Here is a 25,991-nt window from a genome sequence, read left to right on the forward strand (position 1 = left end):
TGGAGGACAGACACGAGGGAAAGAGATAGATGGTGGAAGCAGAGGTACAGAGGCTAAGGAGTATCTCTGAATGATGATTCACTTCATGCTTCATTCATAAAGCACTCTAATTTAAGCTACTGCATGTTAATCAATTGAACTAACAAAATTGAGGTCAGTGTACAGCTAATGACACAAGAAGCAGGTAAGACCAGAAGTGACCAAACTGCCGGCCACGTAGTTGAGTGGGCGACAATATACAAAATAGTCAATTTATGGCAATAAAGATGGGATTTTTAAACTATCTTTGATTAACTGAATGTCATTTCCACATGTCCTAAGAAGGTACATTTCAAGTTTGACGTGTTTTAGTGCACATAGAACTGAAACATCACCTTTGAAACCAGTTAGAAGTTCAGCATAAGTTACTATGGAGATATACCTCTGTAATAAGTGAACTGCATTCACAGTACTGGACACCCAGAGTTAAACATGAAGCTTAAATACTGCTCTGTAGGTCAGGCCTCTGAAGAGCTTGTTCAGAGACACATTTTCCAATCAGTGGAGAAAAGAAATGAGGAGATGGTCTTTTCACATATTTTGCTGCTCTCTAAACACACTGGTGACATACAATCATGCCCAAAAACTATGGAAAAAACAATTATTTTCAGGAACATTTAGAGATTGTTGGATTACGTTCATTTTGTTGTTCATTACTGTACGATAGCGTTACATATTTAAACCAACAGTTCAGTAAAGTTGTATTACCTTTTCTCACATGTTTCTACAGCCTCTGCTGTCTTCCTCAGAGCGTCATCTGACGTTTGGTGACGTGTCCAGATCTGTCAGAATCTGTCAAAGCGACCACGCCTCCCGCCGTCCAGTGGTCTCTGCAGGATGGAGTCCCAGGTATGCAAGAGCATGTAGGCCCTCTCCTCCCGGTTTGTGGTGCAGCTCGCCCGCTTCCTGATCTCAGTGGCTTCCTTGATCCATCCTTTATGTTTATTTGTCTCCGAGGCTATAGTCCGCCCCCCGTCCCAGTCCATAACATGGTTTTGTCTTTTGCAGTGATCACCACCGGTCGCTTTGACAGATTCTGACGGATCTGTCAAACCGACCACGTGATAAAAAGGACACGTCACCAAACGTCAGATGACGCTCTGAGGAAGACAGCAGAGGCTGTAGAAACATGTGAGAAAAGGTAATACAACTTTTCCTTACTGAATGTTGGTTTAAATAAGCAATGCTATCGTACATTTAGAGATTGTGAAAACCTAAGACCAATTTAAAACCAAAAAACAAGGACTGAGTGGGGTACTAAACTAAACTGGTGCTTCCATCTGTTTTCTGTGCTCACAAATACTATATTATAATATATAGAAATTGTTGATAAGGCTGTCCTGATTTAAATGTTTTCTGCCCCTTTTCTGATGTCAGTCATAAATGCAGAGAGAGTTTTCTTCCTGAAGAGGGTCAAACAGCAGCAGCTCAACTGTATTCAAATCTACAGACTCTGAAACAGCCCCAGTGGAAGTTTTGAGGTGAAAAATTGAAAGACACATTGTTGAGAGAGAACCTTTAAAATGTTGCTGAGTGTTGTATATTTTTTATTTTTCTAATCTTGTTTGTATTTATCTTTCTTACTATGCAAACTTCAAAATTCAATGAATCAGGTTGAGTTTGCACAATGCTGGCATGTCCACCACCTCCACTTCTGGCAATAGCTGGAGGTGACAGCCTTCCCTTCCTCCTCCTTTCCGTTTTCCTCGTGTGTGTGTGTGTGTGTGTGTGTGTGTGTGTGTGTGTGTAATACCTACAGTGCAGGCCACTGGCTGATTACCTAGTGTGCACAACTGTGGCAGAGAGTGATGAACCTATCAGCTTCCACCTCAGCACCATAAAGCCTGGTTCAGACCAGGACATGATGTCAGACCATTGAATAACTCTAAGTCAAACTCAGTCACTCTGAATTTTGGTTTTGCTTTAAGCCTCTCTGTCTGTACGGAGTTGGACTTTGACTACATACTGTCACAGCTTACTAGTTGTTACTAAGAAGAAAAACCTCTACAACAAAGTTTGGATATGACACCAAATCTAATGCTGCACCACTAACTAAACGTCTCCTAATCAACCTCTGTCAGCTGGAACAGTGTTACCGTGGTGAACACACTGGAGGCAGTGGACCAGGACAAACATGGAATCAAAGGGATGGGCTTTGGCCAGTTAGTCACTGCCAGGGACGCCATCTGGACACAAATGTGGACAAGAGACTGTAAGATTATAAAACATTTTCAAATTTCAAGCAAGCTGGTAGGAAATGTGTGCCTCTGGGATGTCAAGCACATCAATTAGTTATGTAGTGCAAAACTGTTAGACTATGCTGTATGGATCTGATAGGAATAAAACTGAAGCAAAGCTGCTTCAATATACAAAATGACATTTGCCATTCTGGTGACTCACATATCCTCCCATGGAGATGCCAGTCATTCCAAGTGGCCAGTATCCGTCTCTCTCCAGCCAACGGAGAAGAACCGTTGACTCCAGAATCAAAGCCCCTCCCATCACAAATAGGTCGGAAACATTCTTTAGACTGGAGCGCCTACAAGAAACATCCATGGTTACTTCACAATGGATTAATCCCAGCTCCACTAAGAATCTCTAACTCCTGCAGCAGAACACTGTGCTGAGCTCTAATTTTTTTGCATGTTCAAGAAATTCAAAATAACATCTTATTTAATCAATCTTTTATCATCCTGACTATTTAAATTGTTATTTTGCTATTTTTATGTACTCTGCAGACCAACATTTTTATATCTGCAATGGAAAGGGGACCCCTCCTTTAGTTAGCCTTTCTAAGGATTTCTACCACATGTATATATATATATATATATATATATATATATATATATATATATATATACACACAGCGGTATGCAAAAGTTTGGGCATCCCTGATAATTATCAAGGTTTTCCTTTATAAATCACTGGTTGTTCAGATCACCAATCAGTTAAATACATCATATAACAGACAAACACAGTGATATTTGAGAAGTGAAATGAAGTTTATAGGATTTACAGAAAGTGTGCAATAATTATTTAAACAAAAGTAGACAGGTGCATAAATTTGGGCACCCCAACAGAAGAATTACATCAGTATTCAGTAGATCCTCCTTTCTCACCATCCTTCACCTCTGCTTAGCTGACAGTTTTCTTGGCCTGCCACTCTGGGCCTTAACTAGAACTGAGCCTGTGGTCTTCCATTTCCTCACTATGTTCCTCACAGTGGAAACTGACAGCTGAAATCTCTGAGCTAGCTTTTTGTTTCCTTCCCCTTAATCATGATGCTGAACAATCTTTGCTTTCAGGCCATTTGACAGTTGTTTTGAGGCTCCCATGTTTCCACTCTTCAGAGAAGATGCAAAGAGGAGAACAACTTGGAATTGTCCACCTTAAATACCCTTTCTCATGATTGGCTCCACCTGTGTATGCAGGTCAAAGGTCAATGAGCTTACCAAACACATTTTATGTTCCAATAATTAGTGCTAAAGGCGTTCAAGTCAACAAAACAACAAGGGTGCCCAAATTTATGCACCTGTCTACTTTTGTTTAAACAATTATTGCCCACTTTCTGTAAATCCTATAAACTTCATTTCACTTCTCAAGTATCACTGTGTTCATCTGCTATAAGATATTTAACTGATTGGTGATCCGAACAACCAGTGATTTATAAAGGAAAACCTTGATAATTATCAGGGGTGCCCAAACTTTTTCATAGCACTGTAAATAGTTGAGGCTTTAATGATACAGGGTATTATCCTGCGTGCCACAAATGCCGGCTGTCAAAATCTGCCGGCTGACACGTCACAGGCTGTCAGTGAGACACTTCTGAGGAAGGAGAGAGTGTTCACCGAAACCGTCAAGCAAGCAAGGTAATCAACATCTACACACGTGGACAAAATTGTTGGTACCCTTCAGTTAAAGAAGGAAAAACCCACAATTCTCACTGAAATCACTTGAAACTCACAAAAGTAACAATAAATAAAAATTTATTGAAAATTAAATAATCAAAAACAGCCATTACTTTTGAATTGTTGATTAACATAATTATTTAAAAAAAACAAACTAATGAAACAGGCCTGGACAAAAATGATGGTACCTCTATAAAAGATTGAAAACTATTTGACCAGAGTGACATGATTAACTCAGGTGTGTCATTTAATTGACATCACAGGTGTTTCCAAACTCATAATCAGTCAGTCTGCCTATTTAAAGGGAGACAAGTAGTCACCCTGCTGTTTGGTGAAAAGGTGTGTACCACACTGAACATGGACAACAGAAAGCGAAGGAGAGAATTGTCCCAGGACATCCGAAAAAAAATGATAGACAAACATCTTAAAGGTAAAGGCTATAAGACCATCTCTAAACAGCTTGAAGTTCCTGTGACAACAGTGGCTCATATTATTCAGAAGTTCAAGACCCACGGGACAGTAGCCAACCTCCCTGGACGTGGCCGCAAGAGGAAAATTGATGACAAATTGAAGAGACGGATCGTTGGAATTGCATCCAAAGAGCCCAGAGCAACCTCCAAAGAAATTAAAGGTGAACTCCAAGGCCAAGGTACATCAGTGTCAGATCGCACCATTCGTCGTTGTTTGAGCCAAAGTGGACTTCATGGGAGACGACCAAGGAGGACACCACTGCTGAAAAAAACTCATAAAAAAGCCAGACTGGAATTTGCAAAAATGCATGTTGACAAGCCACAAAGCTTCTGGGAGAATGTCCTTTGGACAGATGAGACCAAACTGGAGCTTTTTGGTAAGGCACATCAACTCTATGTTCATAGACTCAAAAACCAAGCATACGAAGAAAAGAACACTGTCCCTACGGTGAAACATGGAGGAGGCTCAGTAATGTTTTGGGGCTGCTTTGCTGCATCTGGCACAGGGTGTCTTGAAAGTGTGCAAGGTACGATGAAATCTGAAGACTATCAAGGCATTCTGGAGAGAAATGTGCTGCCTAGTGTCAGAAAGCTTGGTCTCAGTCGCAGGTCATGGGTCTTCCAACAGGACAACGATCCAAAACACACAGCCAAAAACACCCAAGAATGGCTGAGAGAAAAGCGTTGGACTATTCTAAAGTGGCCTTCTATGAGCCCAGATCTGAATCCCATTGAACATATGTGGAAGGAGCTGAAACATGCCATTTGGAGAAGACACCCATCAAACCTGAGACAACTGGAGCTGTTTGCTCATGAGGAGTGGGCCAAAATACCTGTTGACAGCTGCAGAACGCTCATTGACAAATACAGAAATCGTTTAATTGCAGTGATTGCCTCAAAAGGTTGTGCAACAAAATATTAAGTTATGGGTACCATCATTTTTGTCCAGGCCTATTTCATTAGTTTGTTTTTTTAAATAATTATGTTAATCAACAATTCAAAAGTGATGGCTGATTTTGATTATTTAATTTTCAATAAATTTTTATTTATTGTTACTTTTGTGAGTTTCAAGTGATTTCAGTGAGAATTGTGGGTTTTTCCTTCTTTAACTGAGGGGTACCAACAATTTTGTCCACGTGTGTACGTACCTAAATATTCTGTGTTTGAACAAAAGAACTCAAAACCTGTATCCTGTGTATATTTTAAAGCCTCTTGAGGCAAATGTGTGACATTGGGTTGTAGAAGTAATTTCATTTCAGCTATTTCCTGTATAGAACACAGAGAGGACCAGCAGAGGAGAAGTCAGTAATGTGGGCATTGTGACTTATTTTACCACTGACATGTGCCCGTCCCAAAAAATGTCTAAGACTGCTAAGTTTGCCCACAGTCACAGTGGTGAACAAATGAACATAAACAGAGTTTCCAGAAGTAGAATGGGAGGCAGAGCCTTCAGTTATCAGACTTCTCTGTTGTGGAACAAGCTTCCAGTTAGTTCTCTGATCTGCAGTTGCTGGTCTCACCAACCTCTAACATGTTCATTGTTCTCTCATGCGTTCCATGTGCTTTCCTGCTATCTCCACCCCCACCCCCTTCATCCCCATTTCCACCCTAACTGGTTGAGGCAGACGGCTGTCCTCCCTGAGCCTTACTCTGCAAAGTGTTATGATAGGACGTGTGTTGTTTGTGAATTGGTGCTTAATCATTAAAACTGAACTGTCCACACAAAAAGGGTTGTAATTACTGATTAATTCCATGATCAAATGTCTTCTAATCTGTTTTCTCAATAAGTTCTAAAGCTGTCATTTACAGTTTCTAAGACTTCATGGTGATTTCATCACCCACACTGGTTTTGTTTGGCTGAGTTTAGTTATCCAGACGTCTACTCATCCATTTTCTTTGTGTCCAAAATAATTTTAAATTGAGGAATAATTTTTGCAACTCAGAATTTTGCTGATGTGTAACCATGAATAAAAGACTACCAGTCCACCAGTTACACTCATCACTTTCAGTGCTGAGTTACCATGATGTGTGTAAAGCTTCTGTTCTACACTGGAAAAGCCTCTTTATTTAGTTCTGTCTGAATCAATTCTAGCAGAGGTGTGAACTTACCGTTGGTCTTTGGGCTTACGATAGCCATGTAAAGCATCAGTCAAGGAACAATAAAACATTCACAGGCAATATGCATCTGCCAAAGAAAGCACAGATACATGACCAGAATATGGTATTCAGACACTGGTCAGAACAGATTTCTATTTCTTGTAGGCAGCCACATGTGTGCTTATTTTATCAAACTACACTTCCTGTCAAATTATCATGTTTCCAACAAATTAGCAGTGTTTGCCTGCAAGCCAACTAGATGTTTAAGTTACTGGCCTAAAAATGATTGAATATGGGTCCCTTTGACCTCACATGAGTTTCAAAGGTGTACCAGTAAGTCTGTCAAAGTAGCAGAACAGAACTGTCCAGTCGATCTGTGTAAGATCTGTAAAAATACCCAGTGAATTAAAAAACAGAAATACTGGCAGATATATTGTTTGATTTTTAAAAATATTGATTGTTATGAGGCTAAAAAGAAGAACGGGATTAAAGGCAATCATACAACGTGATCACCTCAGTTAACACAAAGTGGATTAACTGTGTAAGACAGCACTAAGAAAAAGCCTCGAGTGTGAAAATGTGCAATAATACCTGAGGAAGAGAAGTGGACACCCACCACTGATCTATTGTCCTGACGGGTGTAATTCGGTTCAAAGTGCAAGTTAACTGAGACTCTGCACCGTATTAAAGGAAATTCCCTGCCTATAGCTGACAGTGGCCACTGTGGATTCGATGATCTCCAGCTAGGGAAATCAGTCTTTCATAATGTAACATTTGACATCCTTTGAGTGTTGAAGTGCAAAGTACCTAACATCACAGAAAGTGATTCTGGTTTATCCTTACATCAGAAATGTATACAGATTCAAGCAATCATACTGACCTGAAAGGGGTCATCAAAATGTATCTGGTGTTTTGTATCATTTTTGCCATAAGTACACAAGTTAAATAAAACTAAACACAGTTCTTCTCTGGCTGCAGATCTGTGGTGACGTGTTCAGATCATGCTGACCTGAACCATCCAGACAACATGATTTCCTGAAGCACCTTTCCATTTGTTGAGTTGTCAATTAACAAAAACATTCAAAAAGAGAAGCACATGTCAATGGAATATAGAAGGATATAATAAGGGTTCTCCAGAAGCAGTGAAGCCATTCCTGCCTCTTTGATCATGGGTCTGGCCATCAGGGTCCGGCGGCGCCAGAAAAACTACACACAAGTCAGAAATACATAAAAATCATAAAATACAGAGAAAAATAAATAAAGTCATCATCACGATCATCATTCATGGGTTCCACTACTAGAGCCACTAAATCATATTACGTGTGTATTTATATTGACATCATTATTCATATAAAAATACATGCTGATAGAGAAGACTTTCAACATTAAGAAACAAGATCAAAATGTGAATGTCAACAGTAATACTCATGACTGCATCTCATTTAGCATGATCAGGTTTAAAGGGGTGTCCATTCATATGCAAGTACTGTTGACACTAAAGGCTCAAGAACCTTACATGGTCTCCAGTCCCAGCTAAGTGGATGCATACTGGTCTGTTCCTCTGCCACTTCTTGGGAACTATAAACTGGAACCTGAAACAACACACACTGTAAGGAGTCACACTATGAATGAGGACTTGTAAATTATGCTTCTGTGAGAAAGCTGGATGTGTCTGCAGTTACTGATTTACGTTCTGATTATTCACTGAACAGAATGAAAAGAGTTCAGTTTTGTTGGTCTCATTTGGCAGACAACATGAAATATGAGGAAGCCCCAAAATATTCTAGTGAATTTTTGTAGATTACATTAGCTTTCCCTCAATTTTTTTGCAATACCTTAGAATTACATTTGTATTCCTTCTGATCTATATGAACAGTTTTTTACTGATCATTTGGTAATGCTTGAGTTAAAAGTAACAATCTAGTGTAGCTACTGGCTATGAACACAGCAGAAGTTGCTCTGCCTCTCTGTGATGGGTATAACTGCTGCGTCTTACTGCTTCAGTGACTGCTGTGGTTTAGTATATGCTGCTATGGACATGTCCAGCTGTACTACCATTTGAACCTGCACTCCTATGACAGATGTCTTATCAACACACCACGGCAGTTCAGCAGCTTCAATACAACACTCTTCAGCAAAGCGATTACTGTATACACACAATCAATAAATGCATTCAGTTTTAAATCCATTAAAATGAATATGCAACAGCCAGAATCATAACAGCAAAGTGAAGCCATAGTTACAGACACAATAACAGTGACAGCGATGTCATTCCATGGCTGCAGCTGTAATTGCAGCTTCTGTGTGTCACAATAAGGAATGACAGCAGGATAAATCTCATGAACCAGCTTCCCTGGTTATCTTTCCAACTGCAATGCTACTGACTTGTGTCTGAGCGGCCACAGCTATGGTCACCAGGTTTCAGGTTCCATACCAGGTTCCTCTAGCCTAGCCGCGCTAGACCCAGGTCTGAAGACACAAGGGGGGTCTAGGAACTCTCAACAGGGAGGGAGGCGGGCTAAAAGGCTGTCTATCAAATCACTCTGCAGCAATTGGGTAGGTATACAACCAATCAGTGCAACGAACAGGCTCCTAGAGCGCCGGAAATCAGAGGATGCGGGAGTTCGGTGAAGCCTTATTTATACAGTCAATGGGTGAAGCTCAAGTATATTACAGACATGTTAACAGAAAGATTATTCAGAGTCGGTGCTGATGGAGCTCAACGACTGTTGTCGTTTTTGTTGTCGACCCTGGCAGAGAATTTAATTCGTTGCCGTGGGTTGTCTAGCGCGGCTAGGCTAAGGTTCCTCCTTTACATGTGCAGAACTGTACAATCTTTAGCAACCACAGGAAAGCTCCAACAGCCTTCAGCAATCACACTTGTAATTTCTTAAAAAACTGCTTACAATACCTCAGCGTATTTATCAAAGCATTTTCGCAGCCCCTCTTAATATTTCTACTCAATGCAATAGTATTGGACTAAAATGCTTTGTTGTTAACTGCATTCTATTTATTGTTGCAACTTGTTGTTCGGGTTTTTGTAATTGTGATTTTCATAAGGTTGTACTTCACTAGAAAGGGAACGATCCTCCCATTACAGTTGTAGTATATACGACCATGTTCACTACCTGGCTTTAACAGCCTCCGGTGGCAGGATTCCAGGAACTAAGTGTTCCAGAGGAGACATAAAGAACCCATCGTGGATCTGACAGTCAGTGAGATCCTCTGTCTGGACACAAAGGCAAAAACAAAAAAAATACTACATTAGATTACAAAAAATATCTACAGTACTAATGACCAAAGAAGAGGGAGCACCTTGTTTATGTAAACTGGATAGTCCTTAGGTACCAGAGATTTACACCTCTCTCTGTCTCCAATGATCTTACGAAACTCAAAGATTCTGTAAAACACAAGAAGGAATAATCAGTTTTATATCAGAACAGATCCAACTATTTCAGACAGACATCGATAATCGCCCACATAGCTCAACTGGTTGAGGGGGCGACCCATGAAATAGGGGCTATAGTCCCCGATGCAGCGATCATGGTTCGATTCCGGCTCATGGCCCTTTTCTGCATGTCCTTCCCTGACTCTTCTCACGTTTCCTGTCTACAACAAAGGCTAAAGAATAAATACATGTGTCAAATAGTGCAATACAATAAAATTACATACATACATACAGCCATGGCCATAAGTTTGGACACAAGTACCATGACGCTTGTGAATCTTAGAAAATACCACAAAATTGTCACAATACAGTACACAACTCCTGAGAACTATATTAAGTTTCATATTTTAAAAAAACATCGAAAGAGTTTGGTGTCATTTTGTTATTCTTACCAAATCCGGTTGTGAAAGTGCTGCATTTTTTGTTATTTTCTTCTAATATTATGTTTTGGGAACAAAGTTGTTCCAATTGTTGGAATTTATTGATAATATTATATCCCTTGTTGATTTGTTGACTAATTAAACTGGTGCTGTCAAAAAATATTAGTTATGTTCTGTAATAGACGTCAAAACACACATAGTAAGTCATGCTGTGTCCAAACTTATGGCCATGGCTGTAGATACATCGAAAAGTGAACAGGATATTGAAAAGAATTTGCAGGTCTGATTGTATATTGAGTCTACTGTTTAAGGTTCAGCAGGCAGACAGCCTGTGGGAAGAAGCTCATCCTCATCCCTGTGTTTGCCTTCAAGCAGCAGTAACGCCACCCTGACAGCAGCAGAGAGAACAGTCTGTGACTGGGCTGGGCGGGCTCACTTGCAGTCTTCCTGGACTTTAACCTGCATCATTTGTTGTAAATGTCCTGCGGGTTGGGAGGGTGGTTCTGATGGTGCACTCAGTCAAGCCAACCTCCTCAGGGCGAAGAAGTCCTGCTTGGTGCTGCTGCCCATCCAAGTGGTGATACTCCCAGCCAAAATGCTCTCAATGGTGCAGGTGTAAAAGTTCCTGAGCACCTTGAGAGGGAGCTGAAAGTCCCTCAGGCGTCTGAGGTGGCAGAGACGCTGTCAAGCTTTGTTCACCATGGTGTTGATGTGACAAGACCACATCAGGTCCTGTGTGATGTTAACACTCATGTACTTGAAGCTCTCCACCTTTGTCCCGCTGATCCTGAGTGGGTGGTATGCTCTATGCTGCTTCTTGCTGTAATCCACAATCAGCTCCTCGGTCTTGCTGACGTTCAGGAGGAGGCTGTTGTCTGCACCAGTCCTCCAGGTGGGCAATCTCCATCAAGTAGGCCGCGCCAGTTTGCCTACAGAGCAAACGGATCCATTGAAGACGCCGTCGCCATAGCTCTTCACAAAACGCCGAGTCACCTGGAACACCAGGGGAACTATGCGAGGATGTTCTTCATCGACTACAGCTCAGCCTTTAATACCATCATCCCAGACATTCTCGTCGACAAACTCCCTCTCCTTGGACTGCTAACATCCATCTGCAGATCGATAAAAGACTTTCTAAGACCGTCCCCAAACTGTCAGACTTGGCTCACACCACTCCCCCACCATAACACTCAGCACCGGCTCCCCACAAGGTTTTGTACTGAGTCCTTTACTGTACACACACAACTGCACAACCCATCTCTCCAACTCCATCAAATTTGCTGATGATACCACCGTGGTCAGGCTGATCGCAGGAGGAGGCGAGTCGGCGTACAGAGATGAGGTTGAGAGACTGTCAGTGTGGGGTTCAGAGAACAATCTCACACTGAACACCACAAAAACAAAAGAACTCATCCTGGACTTCCGTAAACGTAGCTTGGACCCAGCCCCACTCCTCATCAACGGGGTCTGCATTGAAAGGGTCCACTCATTCAAACTTCTGGGTGTTCACATATCTGACGACCTCTCCTGGACTGTTAACACCACGGCGGTGGTGAAGAAGGCCCAGCAGCGACTCCACTTCCTGAGTGCTCAGGAAAAACCACCTGGAGGAGAAGCTGCTGTTGACCTTCTACCGAGTCACCATTGAGAGCATCCTGGCGTACTGCATCACAGTGTGGTATGCTGGGTGCACTACAGCCAACAGGAGAGCACTGCAGAGAGTGATCAACGCCGCCCAGAACATCACTGGCTGCCCCCTCCCCTCCCTGGACGATATCGCCAATTCTCGCTATCTCAGCAGAGCTACAAAGATCAAGGACCCATCCCACCCCAGTCACAATCTGTTCAACCTTCTGCCCTCTGGTTGGTGCTACAGAGCACAGAAAACAAGAACAAAGACTCAGGGACAGTTTCTTCCCCAGAGCCATCAGTGCTCTGAACAACAAGAAAACATGAACACAACAACATCACTGGGAACACACACTACACGTGCAAGATTTCACAATGAATCTATGTAAAGTCACTTTATCATGTATGTGCAATCTAAAGCTCTTGTTTTTCTACAATTGCCGCTCTTTCCCATTGTATTTTATTCTATTTTTAATTATCCTTTACTGTATTGTATTTTTATTGTATATATTTTTCTAAGCACCAAATGGAGCAGCGCTCCCAATTTCATTGCATACTCATTGTACAATGACAATAAAGGCTTTCTATTCTATTCTTCACTGTTGTTGGAGATCAGACCCACTACTGCAGCAAACTTAATGATGGTGTCAGAGTCTGATGTGGTCAACCAGTCATGAGTGTACAGTGAGTACAGCAGAGGGCTCAATACACTCCCCTGGGGGGTACCCTGGAGGGAAGAGGGGGACAGGTGTTTTGCCACTCAAACCACCTGTAGTCTGCTGGTCAAAAAGCTGTAGATCCACCAGCACAGGGAGGGGGTGAGACTCTCCGGCTTAGTGACCATTCTGGAGGGGATTATGGTGTTGAATGGTGAACTGAAGTTTGCAAACAGCATTCACACATTCCCCTTCCTAGTATCCAGGTGGGACAGGGCTGTATGTCACAGGTGACTGATGGCGTCCTCTGTGGATCTACTGGACTGGTACGTAAATTGTAGTGGGTCCAGGGAAACAGGTAGGGAGGAGGTGATGAAGTTTCTGACCAGTCTTTCAAAACATTCCATCACCACAGAGGAAAGGACACTGGGCCAGTAGTCAGACAACTGTGCTTGGTTTTCTTGGGGACTGGAACAATGACAGACTGCTTACAGCACCTGGGGATGATGCACTGGGAGAGCGAAAGGTTGAATAATTCCGTGAACACCAGTGTAAGCTGGTTGGCACAGGCTTTCAGGACACACCCTGATATACCGTCATGCGTGTCTCTCAACTGGGAGCCTCAAAGCGCACATAAAAGTCATTCAATTCATCGGCCAGAGAGACATCAGCACTCACCATGGACATCGGTGGTGCTTTATAGTTCATCATAGTTCTTACAGAGTATGTTTTGGTTCAATTCTGTCCATACAATTACATTCAGATCTAGTTGTCTTTGACAAAATTTCTGATCATCTTTCTTTAGTTACTTAAATCAATCAGCAAAATGTAACACTGTTCTCTTACAGTTGCCATGTGTAAAAATATCATGGTAACCCTAGTCTTCTTTCTTCATAACATTTCTGACTGCAATATCAGAAATGTGGACACACCATCCTTCATGCCACACCTGTACAGACACTACCAGTCAAAAGTTTTAGAACTTTCTGTATTATTGTTAACACCCAATTGTTCTTTCCTTACAACCCCCACTGTCTGCATAAAAGTAGAGTTGGAACACACTATGGCACCATACCCTTGAGAGCATTATTTGAACAGTATTGTACTACAGAAAATAATGTGTTGCAACAAAATGTGGAGGAAAAGGCAATTTAGCAGTAAAAAAAAGAGACAGACCATCATAACACTTAAAAATGTAGGTCTTTCCTACAGAGAACTTGCAAAGAAAGTCAAGGTGTGAGTGAGTACAGTTTTCTTCACCATCAAAAGGCTCAGAAACTGGGGGAAACTGACAGGAAGAGGTTTGGAAGACTCAAAGTCACAATTAGGGATGTGCGCGACTAGTCGCTTAATCGTTTAACCGCCTACTCATTTATTAAACGTTTAGTATTTTACTAGTCGGTTAAACGCTGCATTAAACATCATGCACCTTGTTCTTTGTGCCTCTGCATCGGCTTCTTTGTAAACAGGCTGAGCGGCCAGGGAGAGAACTGCTCCTCCTCCCCTCCCCTCACACACACGTAGCAGGGGGCGGTCGACACGTTCATTTCTCCAAACCTACACCGCCTGTCTGTTCACACTCCCCCCCGGCACTCTCGACCGGGCGCCGCCATGCAGCTCTACGATCGGCCGTGCGCCGCACGCTCGTCTGGGCTTCCTGGTTGATCCTGCCAGTAGCATATGCTTGTCTCTTTTTCAACCCCCGCTATCCCCCTCATCATTAGCGGTGTTTTGACCACTCCAGCTACACCCACCACGTCCCTTCCTGCCCCCCCGAAGCAAAGCATCGGCTCCACTATGTGCTGCTCGTGGACTGTCATGGCGCACCGACCCGCTGCCGTTACGCACAGACGCAGCGGCACTTTCTGTCTGTGGACGACTGAACATCTTCATCAGAGGGTGAATATTCCTCTTCAGAATATGAGTAAGCCATTACTTGACAAAGTACTTTGTCAGCGTTGAGCAGACCTCTCGGTACGGTGAGTTTTCTCACTCTAAAATGTGCCGTCTTGCGCTCTGATATGCTCCGACGGCGAGTCTCGTCTCCTCGGTTTTCAAACTCTGTAAACTCCAAAACTTTGAATGAAAACACGCCCACAATTGATGTTCAGATTGAAGTTCCAGATGTCCATCTCCTGGTGTACAGTACATGAGGCAGTATATTTGAAGCTATGGCTTGTTATGTTCAGCAATGTTGCTTGTGGCAATATTGCGACTTTGGCGCTTAAAGGGTTAAATTGCAAGTTTTCCGAACCGACTAGTCGCCAATTAGTGACTAGTCGGTTCGGAAATTAGTCGGAATTCCCATCCCTATTCACAATATAATCAGAAGGCAAGTTTCTGAGAGTCAACAGTTTGCGTGATAAGTAGCTCACATGACAGCTTCAAGCACAGTGGTCATAGTGAGCAAGTCTCGGTTTCAACTGTGAAGAGAAGACTTCAAGTTGCAGGTTTGACAGGTCGAGTTTCAGGCAAGACAGCCATTGCTAAGATGACAGAATAAGAAAAACAGGCTTGCCTGGGCCATAAAATACCATCATTGGACTACTGAAGACTGGAAGAAGGCATTATGATGAATCAAAATCTGACATTCGTTTCATCATGCAGGATTTTTGTACACCATCAAATAGGAGAAAGGATGGTTCCTCAGTGTGTGACATCAACTGTCAAAGATGGAAGAACTGTGATGGTCTGGGGCTGTTTTGCTGGATTCAGGGTTGGTGACTTGTCCAGACTGAGAGGTACCCGGCTACCACAGCATTCTTCATGTAGTATCCTCTGATATGCACCTAGTTGGTCAGGGGTTCATCCTATAGCAACATAGGGACCCCAAACATGAACAAGTAAGGCAGGTAGGCCTAATGACAAATCTGCAAATAGAACACCTGGAGTACAAGGACTGCAAAATGTAAAACTCCACTCATCCTGGTGGTGTATATCCAGAGTCCTATTTTGTGAAATATACCATTTTCGCGTGTAATATTTTGATTACATTTACATGTTTTTAATTATCATGTGTGATAATACTTTTCAGACCCACTGCCAGCATTGCTTTGTATTGTCAGTAATGTAATTGTACTTTCAAGTTTACATACCCTTGTTTTGAGAAAATATGTTTTATCATAGAAAAACCTTTCATTTAGGGTTAGTGGTCAGATAAAGTTACTTATTGTCATGCAATTGTATTTGCTTTGATCATTTATGTTTTCACAAAAGAATGGAACATATTTTCCAGATTCTGCCAGGGGTATGTAAACTTAAGAGCACAACTGTACATCTTAATGCTTTTTTTTTTTTTACTAAGCACTGCATTTCTTATTTGTCATTTTGTTTTCATAGAACAACATCTGGCAAAAATAATTTTCGTCAGGAAAAATTAAGCTTTATCTGACTTCGTCTTACTTTAAAAATAACAGATTTAGCACTACAGTGAAAATTGCAGATATGATGTATGAAAAGCAATAGCAAAAATAAAATAAAAAAAATTACTGTTGTTTGCATGGCCCATAAATCCAAAAAGTGTGTTTAGAGATTCCAAGACAGAAAGAGAGCAGTACCTGCAAGTAGTAGGCCAAAACTACCCTGCTGTGGATAATACTTTGCTCTGAATTACATTTTACTCCTTAAGATCAATGAGACAATGTAGCATAAAGTTAATCAAAAACATGTTTGAGAGTAAGTACTCATGTCCATTTTTATGTTACTGAGCAGGAGCGCAACAAAAATGTATTCTTTAAGTAATTTCACCAATAAAAGTCTGATGAATTTTGGCCCTGGAAGGTCAAGGATATAATGGATCTATCAGACACTCAAGGACCTCTGAGGGATCTTCTACCTAGAGTTGACAGGCAAGTCTGACATTTTTTTGCTGTTTTAGATTCCATTCTGCTCTTCTTTTTCCGTACCTCTTGAGGTCTTCAGGCTTTCCCCATCCCCCAATGAAGAGTTTGGTGAGGAGCAGTCTTCTGTAAAATACATCCAGTCGACTCACAGCCATGGACCAGCCCCCAGCATCTATAGAAAGAGACATGCTTCATTCAAAAAGTATAGAAAATATTTTTCTAGTAATAATCTAACATAGAAGTTAAAAGTCAGACTCTTGTATGTCCTTGCTCAATGCATATTACCTTACCAGTGCAATACCTGAAGTCAAAAGGTGGGAATGAAAGAATAGGGTCTTCAAAGCTAAAGAGATATGTTTGATAAGGTTGATGGACTCAGCTCAAGCTAAAGAGATCAAAGACATTTTTACAGGCATGAGGGTTCCATACTGTTCGTCATAAACAGTTCAGCATGAGATTTATCGCAGGATGAGACTACCTTTGTTCTGTACACCCTGTGATCAAAACAATGACATCTGTTAACGGTGATATCTATTATGTCGACACACAGGGATCAACATTCCAGGAATGGGTTCCACCTAAAATGTTTGGCAGTGTGTCAGTTTTTTTTGTCTATCTATAAAATGTTAAGGTTAGCTTTGAAAGCTGGGCAAATTATATTTCAAAGTGTAAACTGACATTACACGTTGAAATGAATTTTCTACAATCAGAAGCTGTGACTTCTGTGGTCACACACAGGACAAGTAAAGCAACCAGCCACCATCACCATGTGACGCTCACATTGAACATAAATACCAAGACACACACTGGCAACGCATTTAACAACAACACAAGGATCGCTGATCCAACATAGCTGACAGGGCAACATATATTTTAACCAGTACCTACGTATATGTCATATCTAATACGAACGTGCAGGATTACTTCTTCTGCGTAGTGTCTCCAGTAGTGCAATATAATCAAACGTGATCACAATGACTGATCTAAACACCTCTTCCTTATTTCCTACAATGAAAGCATTTAAGTTGCGGATGTACCATAGCTTGCAAAATACCACAGAACCACTAATCTTCAGAAAATATGTTCAGTAACTGATATATGAAAGGTTATAAAACTACATTTCAAAAATATCAATAATAACAGTTACTGCAGTCAAACAAATACACATACAGGAAATCACAAAATTAAGACCATAACAGTGATTTAATTCAGAATATTGTAAACATAATTAAAACTGACTTGAATATCTGGTTGTCAGCTAGAATATTTACAAAGTACCGTATTTTCACGACCAAAAGGCGCACTGTACCAAAAGGCGCAGTCTCAGTTATGTGTGCCATTACTGTATTTAACACACACATAAGGCGCACCTGATTATATGGCGAGGGTTTTATATACAATCCACGCCCGCACTTCGCCCTTTAACGTTCTCATGGTGTCCTCTACTACGTCGGCCTTACAACAACAACACACACACAAGCATACAAGTGTGCGTATTTAAAAATAGAGCGGGAGCAAAACTGAGTTTGGTTGTGCTTTATTTAAGTATTGATTACAAAGTACTAACATTTTTTTAATCATCAATAGTCGCGGGCATGGTAAAACACACGGATAAAACAAGCACACAAGTGTGCGTATTTAAAAATAGAGCGGGAGCAAAACTGAGTTTGGTATTCACTTTTTTTTTTTTACCGGTAATCGTCATCAATCAAACCCATGGAAGTCCTCATCCTCTGTTTCTGAATTGAACAGCTGCGCTAAACCTCCATCAAACATGCCAGGTTCACTTTCTTCACTGTCAGAGTCACTTTCCGTGCCGTGCGGCGCCTCGGAAATGATGCCGGCTTTTGCGAAAGCTCGAACAACAGTGCCAGCAGACACGTTAGCCCAAGCATCTACAATCCATTGGCAAATTGTGGCGTAACTCGCCCGGCGCTGCCTTCCACTCTTAGTGAAACTGTGGGCTCCATCGGTCATCCATCGCTCCCACGCCGCTCGCAGCCTTACTTTGAACGGCCGGTTCACACCGATGTCCAGCGGTTGGAGTTCCTTTGTCAGGCCTCCCGGAATGACAGCAAGCTCAGAGTTCATTTGCTTCACTTGTTTTTTCACATCGGCTGTGAGATGGGCACGCATAGAGTCACAGATCAACAGCGATGGTGATGCGTGGAAAAAAACCACCTGGTCTACGTCCGCCTTACAACAACAACACACACAGGACGCACTGCACCATAGGGCGCACTGCACAATTTGAAGAAAATCTAAGACTTTTATGTGCGCCTTATAGTCGTGAAAATACGGTAATCAAAACAGTATGCCTGTATATACAGTAAGTATGGAAAGTATTCAGACCCTTTGAAATTTTTCACTCTGTGTCATTGCAGCCATTTGCCAAAATCCAAAAAGTTCATTTTATTTCTCATTAATGTACACTCAGCACCCCATCTTGACAGAAAAAAAAATCAGAAATGTAGAAATTTTTGCAAATGTATTAAAAAATAAAAACTGAAATATCACATGGTCAGAAGTATTCAGAGCCTTTGCAGCGACATTCATATTTAACTCACATGCTGTCCATTTCTTCTGATCCTCCTCCAGATGGTTCTGCTTCTTTATTGGAGTCCAGCTGTGTTTAATTAAACTGATTGGACTTGATTAGGAAAGGCACACACCTGTCTATATAAGACCTTACAGCTCACAGTGCATGTCAGAGCAAATGAGAATCATGAGGTGGAAGGAACTGCCCAAGGAGCTCAGAGACAGAACTGTGGCAAAGCACAGATCTGGACAAGGTTACAAAAGAATTTCTGCAGCACTCAATGTTCCTCAGAGCACAGTGGCCTCCATAATCCTCAAATGGAAGAAGTTTGGGACGACCACAACTCTTCCTAGACCTGGCCGTCCAGCCAAACTGAGCAATGGTGGGAGAAGAGCCTTGGTGAGAGAGGTAAAGAAGAACCCAAAGATCACTGTGGCTGAGCTCCAGAGATGCAGTCAGGAGATAGGAGAAAGTTCCACAAAGTCAACTATCACTGCAGCCCTCCACCAGTCGGGGCTTTATGGCAGAGTGACCCGACGGAAGCCTCTCCTCAGTGCAAGACACATGAAAGCCCGCACAGAGTTTGAAAAAACACATGAAGGACTCCCAGACTATGAGAAATAAGATTCTCTGGTCTGATGAGACCAAGATTGAACTTTTTGGTGTTAATTCTAAGCGGTATGTGTGGAGAAAAGCAGGCACTGCTCATCACCTGCCCAATACAATCCCTACAGTGAAACATGGTGGTGGGAGCATCATGTTGTGGGGGGGGTGTTTTTCAGCTGCAGGGACAGGACGACTGGTTGCAATTGAAGGAAGGATGAATGCGGCCAAGTACAGAGATATCCTGGAGGAAAACCTCTTCAGAGTGCTCAGGACCTCAGACTGGGCCAAAGGTTCACCTTTCAACAGGACAATGACCCAAAGCACACAGCTAAAATAACAAAGGAGTGGCTTCACAACAACTCTGTGACCGTTCTTGACTGGCCCAGCCAGAGCCCTGACCGAAACCCAATTGAGCATCTCTGGAGAGACCTCAGAATGTCTGTCCACCAACGTTCACCATCCAACCTGACAGAACTGGAGAGGATCTGTAAGGAAGAATGGCAGAGGATCCCCAAATCCAGGTGTGAAAAACTTGTTGCGTCATTCCCAAGAAGACTCATGGCTGTACGAGCTGAAAAGGAGCTTCTACTCAATACTGAGCACAGGGTCTGAATACTTCTGACCATGTCATATTTCAGTTTTTATTTTTTAATACATTTGCAAAAATTTCTACATTTCTGTTTTTTTCTGTCAAGACACAGAGTGAAAAACTTCAAGGGGTCTGAATACTTTCCATACCCACTGTACATCCATCAGATGGTGCAACATGTCATTAGGATCACAGGGTGCTGGAGCCTATCCCAGTTGACTCAGGGCGAAGGCAGGGGACACCACAGACAGGTCACAGGGCTACATATACAGACAAACAATAACACTCGCATTCACACCTATGGGCAATTTGGAATAATCAATTAACCTCAGCATGTTTTTGGACTGGGCTGCACAGGAGAGTAGTGGTTAGCATGTTCGCCTTGCAGCAAGAAGATCCCCGGTTCAAATCCCAGGGTGGGCCTGGGGTCTTTCTGCATGGAGTTTGCATGTTCTCCCTGTGCATGCGTGGGTTTTCTCCGGGTACTCCGGCTTCCTCCCACAGTCCAAAAACATGCTGAGGTTAATTGGTTACTCTAAATTGTCCGTAGGTGTGAATGTGAGTGTGATTGTGTGTCTGTATGTGTAGCCCTGTGACAGACTGGTGACCTGTCCAGGGTGTCCCCTGCCTTCACCAGAGTCAGCTGGGATAGACTCCAGCACCCCCCATGACCCTAGTGAGGATAAAGCGGTGTGTAGGGAATGGATGGATGGATATTTTTGGACTGTGAGAGGAAGCTGGAGTACCCAGAGAAAATCCACACATGCACAGGGAGAACATGTAAATTCCATGTAGAAAGATCCCGGGAAAGCCGCGACGCAAACTGGGGATCTTCTAGCTGCAAGGCGAAACTACTAACCACCATTCCACTGTGCAGTGCCCTGGGGAAACCAATTAAATTTTATTTTATTTATATGCCATTAATTCAAAATAGCACTTAACAGAGTAGGGACAGGACATTACAAATTTTGAAAAGACAATCCAAACATTCTTTTGGATTCCCTATGAGCAAACAGCAAGTCAAAGAACTGGTGGGGACTCCCGAAGGGCCAAATTCATTCACCCAACACTAGTGAATGGACATCGAAATAATGACATCTTAATAAGTACCCAAATGTCACCTAAACAATAAACTGGACTGGTCGGATACCACTTATGAATACGTCTGGACAAATCTGTGCAATATAGATAAAATCTTTGCAATATTAATACTTCTATATTAGTATTTCTACTCGTAAAAGAATCTGTGCAATGCTTTTGATATGTGCAGCATTGTTATTTCCACATTCAGAAATTTAAACAATCTGAGCAGTACTATTTAATTTATCTTTATTTTCTACTGATATTTCTTAGATGTTTACACTATCCCCTTTGTGGATGTAGCGATACAAATTTCTTCACTTTGGAACTAAAAAAGGCTTAACATATTGTATGGTATGTAAAATGCCCCGACACTAATGGGTGACCAGTTACAAGTATGAACAGATCTAATGAGCAAACTATAATACTAGAAAAATACAAGGATTTTAAACATGCAATATAAAATAAAGACAACACTGCTGCAGCAGCCAAAGCAGGAGGGAAAGCTGCAAAAAAAAAACAAAAAAAAAAAAACTGCACACTATGTGAATGTCAGGCTGATTGATGTCACTACCAAAGTATTCGGGCACAAGCACATGTGTTACTACATACAACTGTACATTCTTACAAATGAATGTGTGGCTTAGATTTATTCTTCTGGCATTTAAGACAGCTTTATTGCTTTAGCTGCAACCCTGCCATGGTTAAACAGTCGAGTGAGAAACTAAACATAATTAAAAGCTCCTCGGAATTTCAGTAGAAAGTCATTGGGCTTCTTTAACTTCTCATCCAAGAGGGTTCTTTGGTGTGTTTAGAGGGTGCAGATGAAAAATTTCACTCTACTGGCCTACCCCCGTCGAATCACCACCTTATCGCGGTAGAGGGGTTTGAGTGTCTCTGTGATCCTGGGAGCTATGTTGTCCGGGGCATAAGGCCCTGGTAGGGTCTCCCAAGGCAAACTGGTCCTGGGTGAGAGACCAGACTAAGAGTGATTCAGAAGACCAGAAGACCACAATGAAAACAGACAAAGGTGAAGCCGCTACCTCGTCCGGGTTAGGGAAACCGGGGCCTTCCCCTGGAACCAGGCCTGGGGGGGGGGGCTCGCAAGAGAGCGTCTGGTGGCCGAGCACAGCCCGAAGAAGGGCAGGAAGTCGGGGTCAGGTGCTATGTACACAGGAGCGGGCGCCTAGGCATGCCACCCCCTGGTGGTGTAGACTAGCTCTGGGGACATGGAATGTCACCTCACTGGCGGGGAAGGAACCTGAGCTGGTGCAGGAGGTGGAGCGATACCGGCTAGATATAGTTGGGCTCACCTCCACGCACAGCAAGTGTTCTGGAACCAGAATCCTGGAGAGGGGTTGGACTTTCTCCTACTCCGGAGTTGCCCAAAGTGAGAGGCGCTGGGCGGGTGTGGGGATACTCACAAGCCCCCAGCTGAGCGCCGCTTTGTTGGAGTTCTCCCCGGAGAACGAGAGGGTCGCCTCTCTGCGACTTCGTGTTGCAGAGGGGAAAACTGACTGTTGTCTGTGCTTATGCGCTGAACAGCAGTTCAGAGTACTCTGCCTTCTTGGAGTCTCTGGGTGGTGTCCTGGAAGGGGTACCGCCCAGGGATTCCATAGTTCTCCTGGGAGACTTCAACGCTCCCGTGGGCAATGATGGAGAAACCTGGAGGGGGGGTGATTGGGAGGAACGGCCTGTCCGATCTGAACCCGAGTGGTGTTTTGATATTGGACTTCTGTGCTAGTCATGGATTGTCCGTAACGAACACCATGTTCGAGCATAAGGTTGCTCATAAGTGTACTTGGTACCAGAGCACCTTAGGCCAAAGGTCGATGATCGACTTTATAGTCGTATCGTCAGATCTGCGGCCGTATGTTTTGGACACTCGGGTGAAGAGAGGTGCAGAGCTGTCAACTGATCACCACCTGGTGGTGAGTTGGATCCAATGGCGGGGAAGACTGCCAGACAGACCTGGTAAACCCAAACGTGTAGTGCGGGTGAACTGGAAACATCTGGCAGAGGACCCTGTCCGTAGGGTTTTCAACTCTCACCTCCGGAAGAGTTTCTCCTGCATCCCAGGGGAGGTTGGGGACATGGATTCTGAGTGGTCCATGTTCAAAGCCTCCATTGCAGAAGCAGCTTTTAGGAGCTGTGGCCTTAAGGTCACTGGTGCCTGTCGCGGCGGCAATCCAAGGTGAGGGAGGCTGTCAGGCTGAAAAAGGAGACTTTGAGCCTGGTTGGCTTGGGGGTCTCCCGATAGTCCGACCGATCGTCAAACCTCAGATTCAAGAGGAGTAATGCGGATTCCGTCCCGGTCGTGGAACAGCAGACCAGCTCTTTCCAGGGCTGGACCCGGATATCCCGAATATTCGTTTGCTACAGCACTATCCAGATATTAAGTTTGGTATCCGAATATTCGCCCCCCCTCGTCGGACGTCACGGGGTGGAAAGAATATGCAGTGTGACCGTCTTTCCTCCGCCTTCGGCCCCCATCGGCTCATCTCGTCATGTGATCACAAACATATACACATGTCTATAACATATACACATATGTCGATTACCCCCTCCTCCCCCCAAACGAAAATATTCGGAGCTGGTCTCTTCCCTGAGCCTTCGGCTCATTTCGGCTCCTCCGTTCGTGTTTGTAAACACCACCTGAATGGCCGGGTGGCTGCCGACTCCGACGTCACGCTTCACTTCATTGCATAAACACAAGACAAGATGCTGAAGACCGGTCTTTGGGAATTCTTCAGTTTACTGAAGACTAAACGAGGGCAAAATGTGGACCCGGGAGACCAGACGAACGGAACCGACTATCCGGGCCGTCTCTGCCGCTGCATGAACCACACAAACGGATCCGAATATTCGGGCCGCCGACGCCAACCCCCCCGGGTCGGACGTTATGGGGCGGAATGAATATCCGGATATTAGTCTTTAATAGGGCCTGAATATTCGGAGGCCAGAAACCACTATTCGGGCCAGCCCTACTCTTTACCCTTGTGGAGCTGCTGAGGGGGTCATGGGAGTATGACCTGCCAATCTACATGTGTTTTGTGGATCTGGAGAAGGCCTATGACCGTGTCCCCCGAGGGGCTTTGTGGGGTGCACTGCGGGAGTATGGGGTCGCGGGCTCGTTGTTACGAGCCGTTCGGTCCCTGTACGACCAAAGTGAGAGCCGCGTCCGCATACTCGGCACCAAGTCAGACACGTTTCCAGTGGGTGTTGACTCCGCCAGGGCTGCCCCTTGTCTCCAATCCTGCCTGTGGTTTTCATGGACAGGATTTCAAGGCGCAGTCGTGGTGGAGAGGGTTTTCGGTTTGGGGGCCTCAGGATCGCATCTCTGCTTTTAGCGGATGATGTGGTTTTGTTGGCGTCCTCAGACTGTGACCTCCGGCACGCACTGGAGCGGTTTGCAGCAGAGTGTGAAGCAGCAGGGTTGCCGATCAGCACCTCCAAGTCAGAGGCCATGGTTCTCTGCCGGAAACCGGTAGATTGCTCCCTTCGGGTTGGGGGGGGGGGGGGGGGATGGAGTGGGAGATGAACAGGCGGATTGGTGCGGCATCAGCAGTAATGTGGGCGTTGTACCGAACTGTCGTGGTGAAGAAGGGGGCTGAGCCGTAAAGCAAAGCTCTAGATTTACCAGTCCATCTACATTCCAACCCTCACCTATGGTCATGAGCTTTGGGTAGTGACCGAAAGAACAAGATCGCGGATACAAGCGGCCGAAATGAGCTTCCTCCGTAGGGTGGCTGGGCTCAGCCTTAGAGATAGGGTGAGGTGCTCAGACATCCGGAGGGAGCTCGGAGTAGAGCTGCTGCTCCTTCGCATTGAAAGGAGCCAGTTGAGGTGGTTTGGCCATCTGATATGGATGCCTCCAGGGAGACTTCCTTTGGAGGTTTTCCGAGCACGTCCGTCCGGGAGGAGACCCCGGGGTAGACCCAGAATTCGCTGGAGGGATTACATAGCTTGTCTGCTCTGGGAACGCCTCGGGATCCCCCAGGAAGAGCTGGAAAGCATTGCTGGGGTGAGGGACGTCTGGAACGACCTGCTTCGCCTGCTGCCTCCGCGACCCAGCCCCTGATAAGCGGAGGAAAATGTATGGCCTACCCCTCCTGAATGAAACAAGCTCTTGCCACCTCTCCAAAGCAGACGTGGCCTGATGATCCAAATCAATAGTTGGCATATGAAAGAACATGGACAATAGTGTGCAACAGCAGGACACAACAAGAGCACCGATATTTAGCCAAAAAAAAAAAAACACTACCAAAATGCAACAGCACCAATAAAGTGCTGAAAGACATCAAAACACTGCATGTACTTTGTTTTGTAATTCACAATTGTCTCTGATAAGGCAAATACTCACAAAACCAGACTAGGCTAATCCAGCATGGACATTTATCAATAATATATGTAGCACTCATCTGTACATAGATTAACATGAATTTAAAATAGAACATCACATTGCAGTCACTCAATCTTAATGGCCAACAACCAACAGAAATACCTGTGAGTCAAAGTGCTGAGCATTTTAGCACAGGTTTATGGAGCAACAAACAGGAGCTCACAATGCTCAGCAGAGCAATAAATCACAGCAACCTGCACAAGACTTATCATTGATCTGGGATGTAACACTGCATGTAGATGGGGAAACGAGCCTTGAAACTCAACAGAGGCCCTGCACTCTCCAGTGCTTCATGTTTGAGAGAGT

The 25,991-nt window shown here is 43.6% G+C and overlaps 1 protein-coding gene across 6 annotated transcripts in view; it reads right to left on the bottom strand.

Annotated features, from left to right (window-relative positions):
* The window catches only part of LOC110955896 (protein ABHD18), a 46,800-nt gene that overhangs the window by 10,998 nt on the left and 9,811 nt on the right, over positions 1 to 25,991 (bottom strand). For 2 of the 6 annotated variants that reach the window (XM_051954197.1, XM_051954198.1), the window contains exons 2-9: positions 16,533 to 16,641; positions 9,830 to 9,914; positions 9,643 to 9,743; positions 8,031 to 8,121; positions 7,634 to 7,720; positions 6,527 to 6,552; positions 2,440 to 2,578; positions 2,136 to 2,225 (exon numbers count right to left, since the gene is read on the bottom strand). In XM_051954197.1, the coding sequence (XP_051810157.1) occupies positions 2,136 to 2,225; positions 2,440 to 2,578; positions 6,527 to 6,552; positions 7,634 to 7,720; positions 8,031 to 8,121; positions 9,643 to 9,743; positions 9,830 to 9,914; positions 16,533 to 16,624 (711 nt within the window). In that variant the 5' untranslated portion in view covers positions 16,625 to 16,641. Of the gene's footprint in view, positions 1 to 2,135; positions 2,226 to 2,439; positions 2,579 to 6,526; positions 6,553 to 7,633; positions 7,721 to 8,030; positions 8,122 to 9,642; positions 9,744 to 9,829; positions 9,915 to 16,532; positions 16,642 to 25,991 lie in introns of those variants that run through there. The other 4 variants (XM_051954199.1, XM_051954200.1, XM_051954202.1 and 1 more) reach the window with 4 other exon arrangements.

Source organism: Acanthochromis polyacanthus, chromosome 10 (assembly GCF_021347895.1).
Source record: "Acanthochromis polyacanthus isolate Apoly-LR-REF ecotype Palm Island chromosome 10, KAUST_Apoly_ChrSc, whole genome shotgun sequence".
NCBI classification, from domain to species: Eukaryota; Metazoa; Chordata; class Actinopteri; family Pomacentridae; genus Acanthochromis; species Acanthochromis polyacanthus.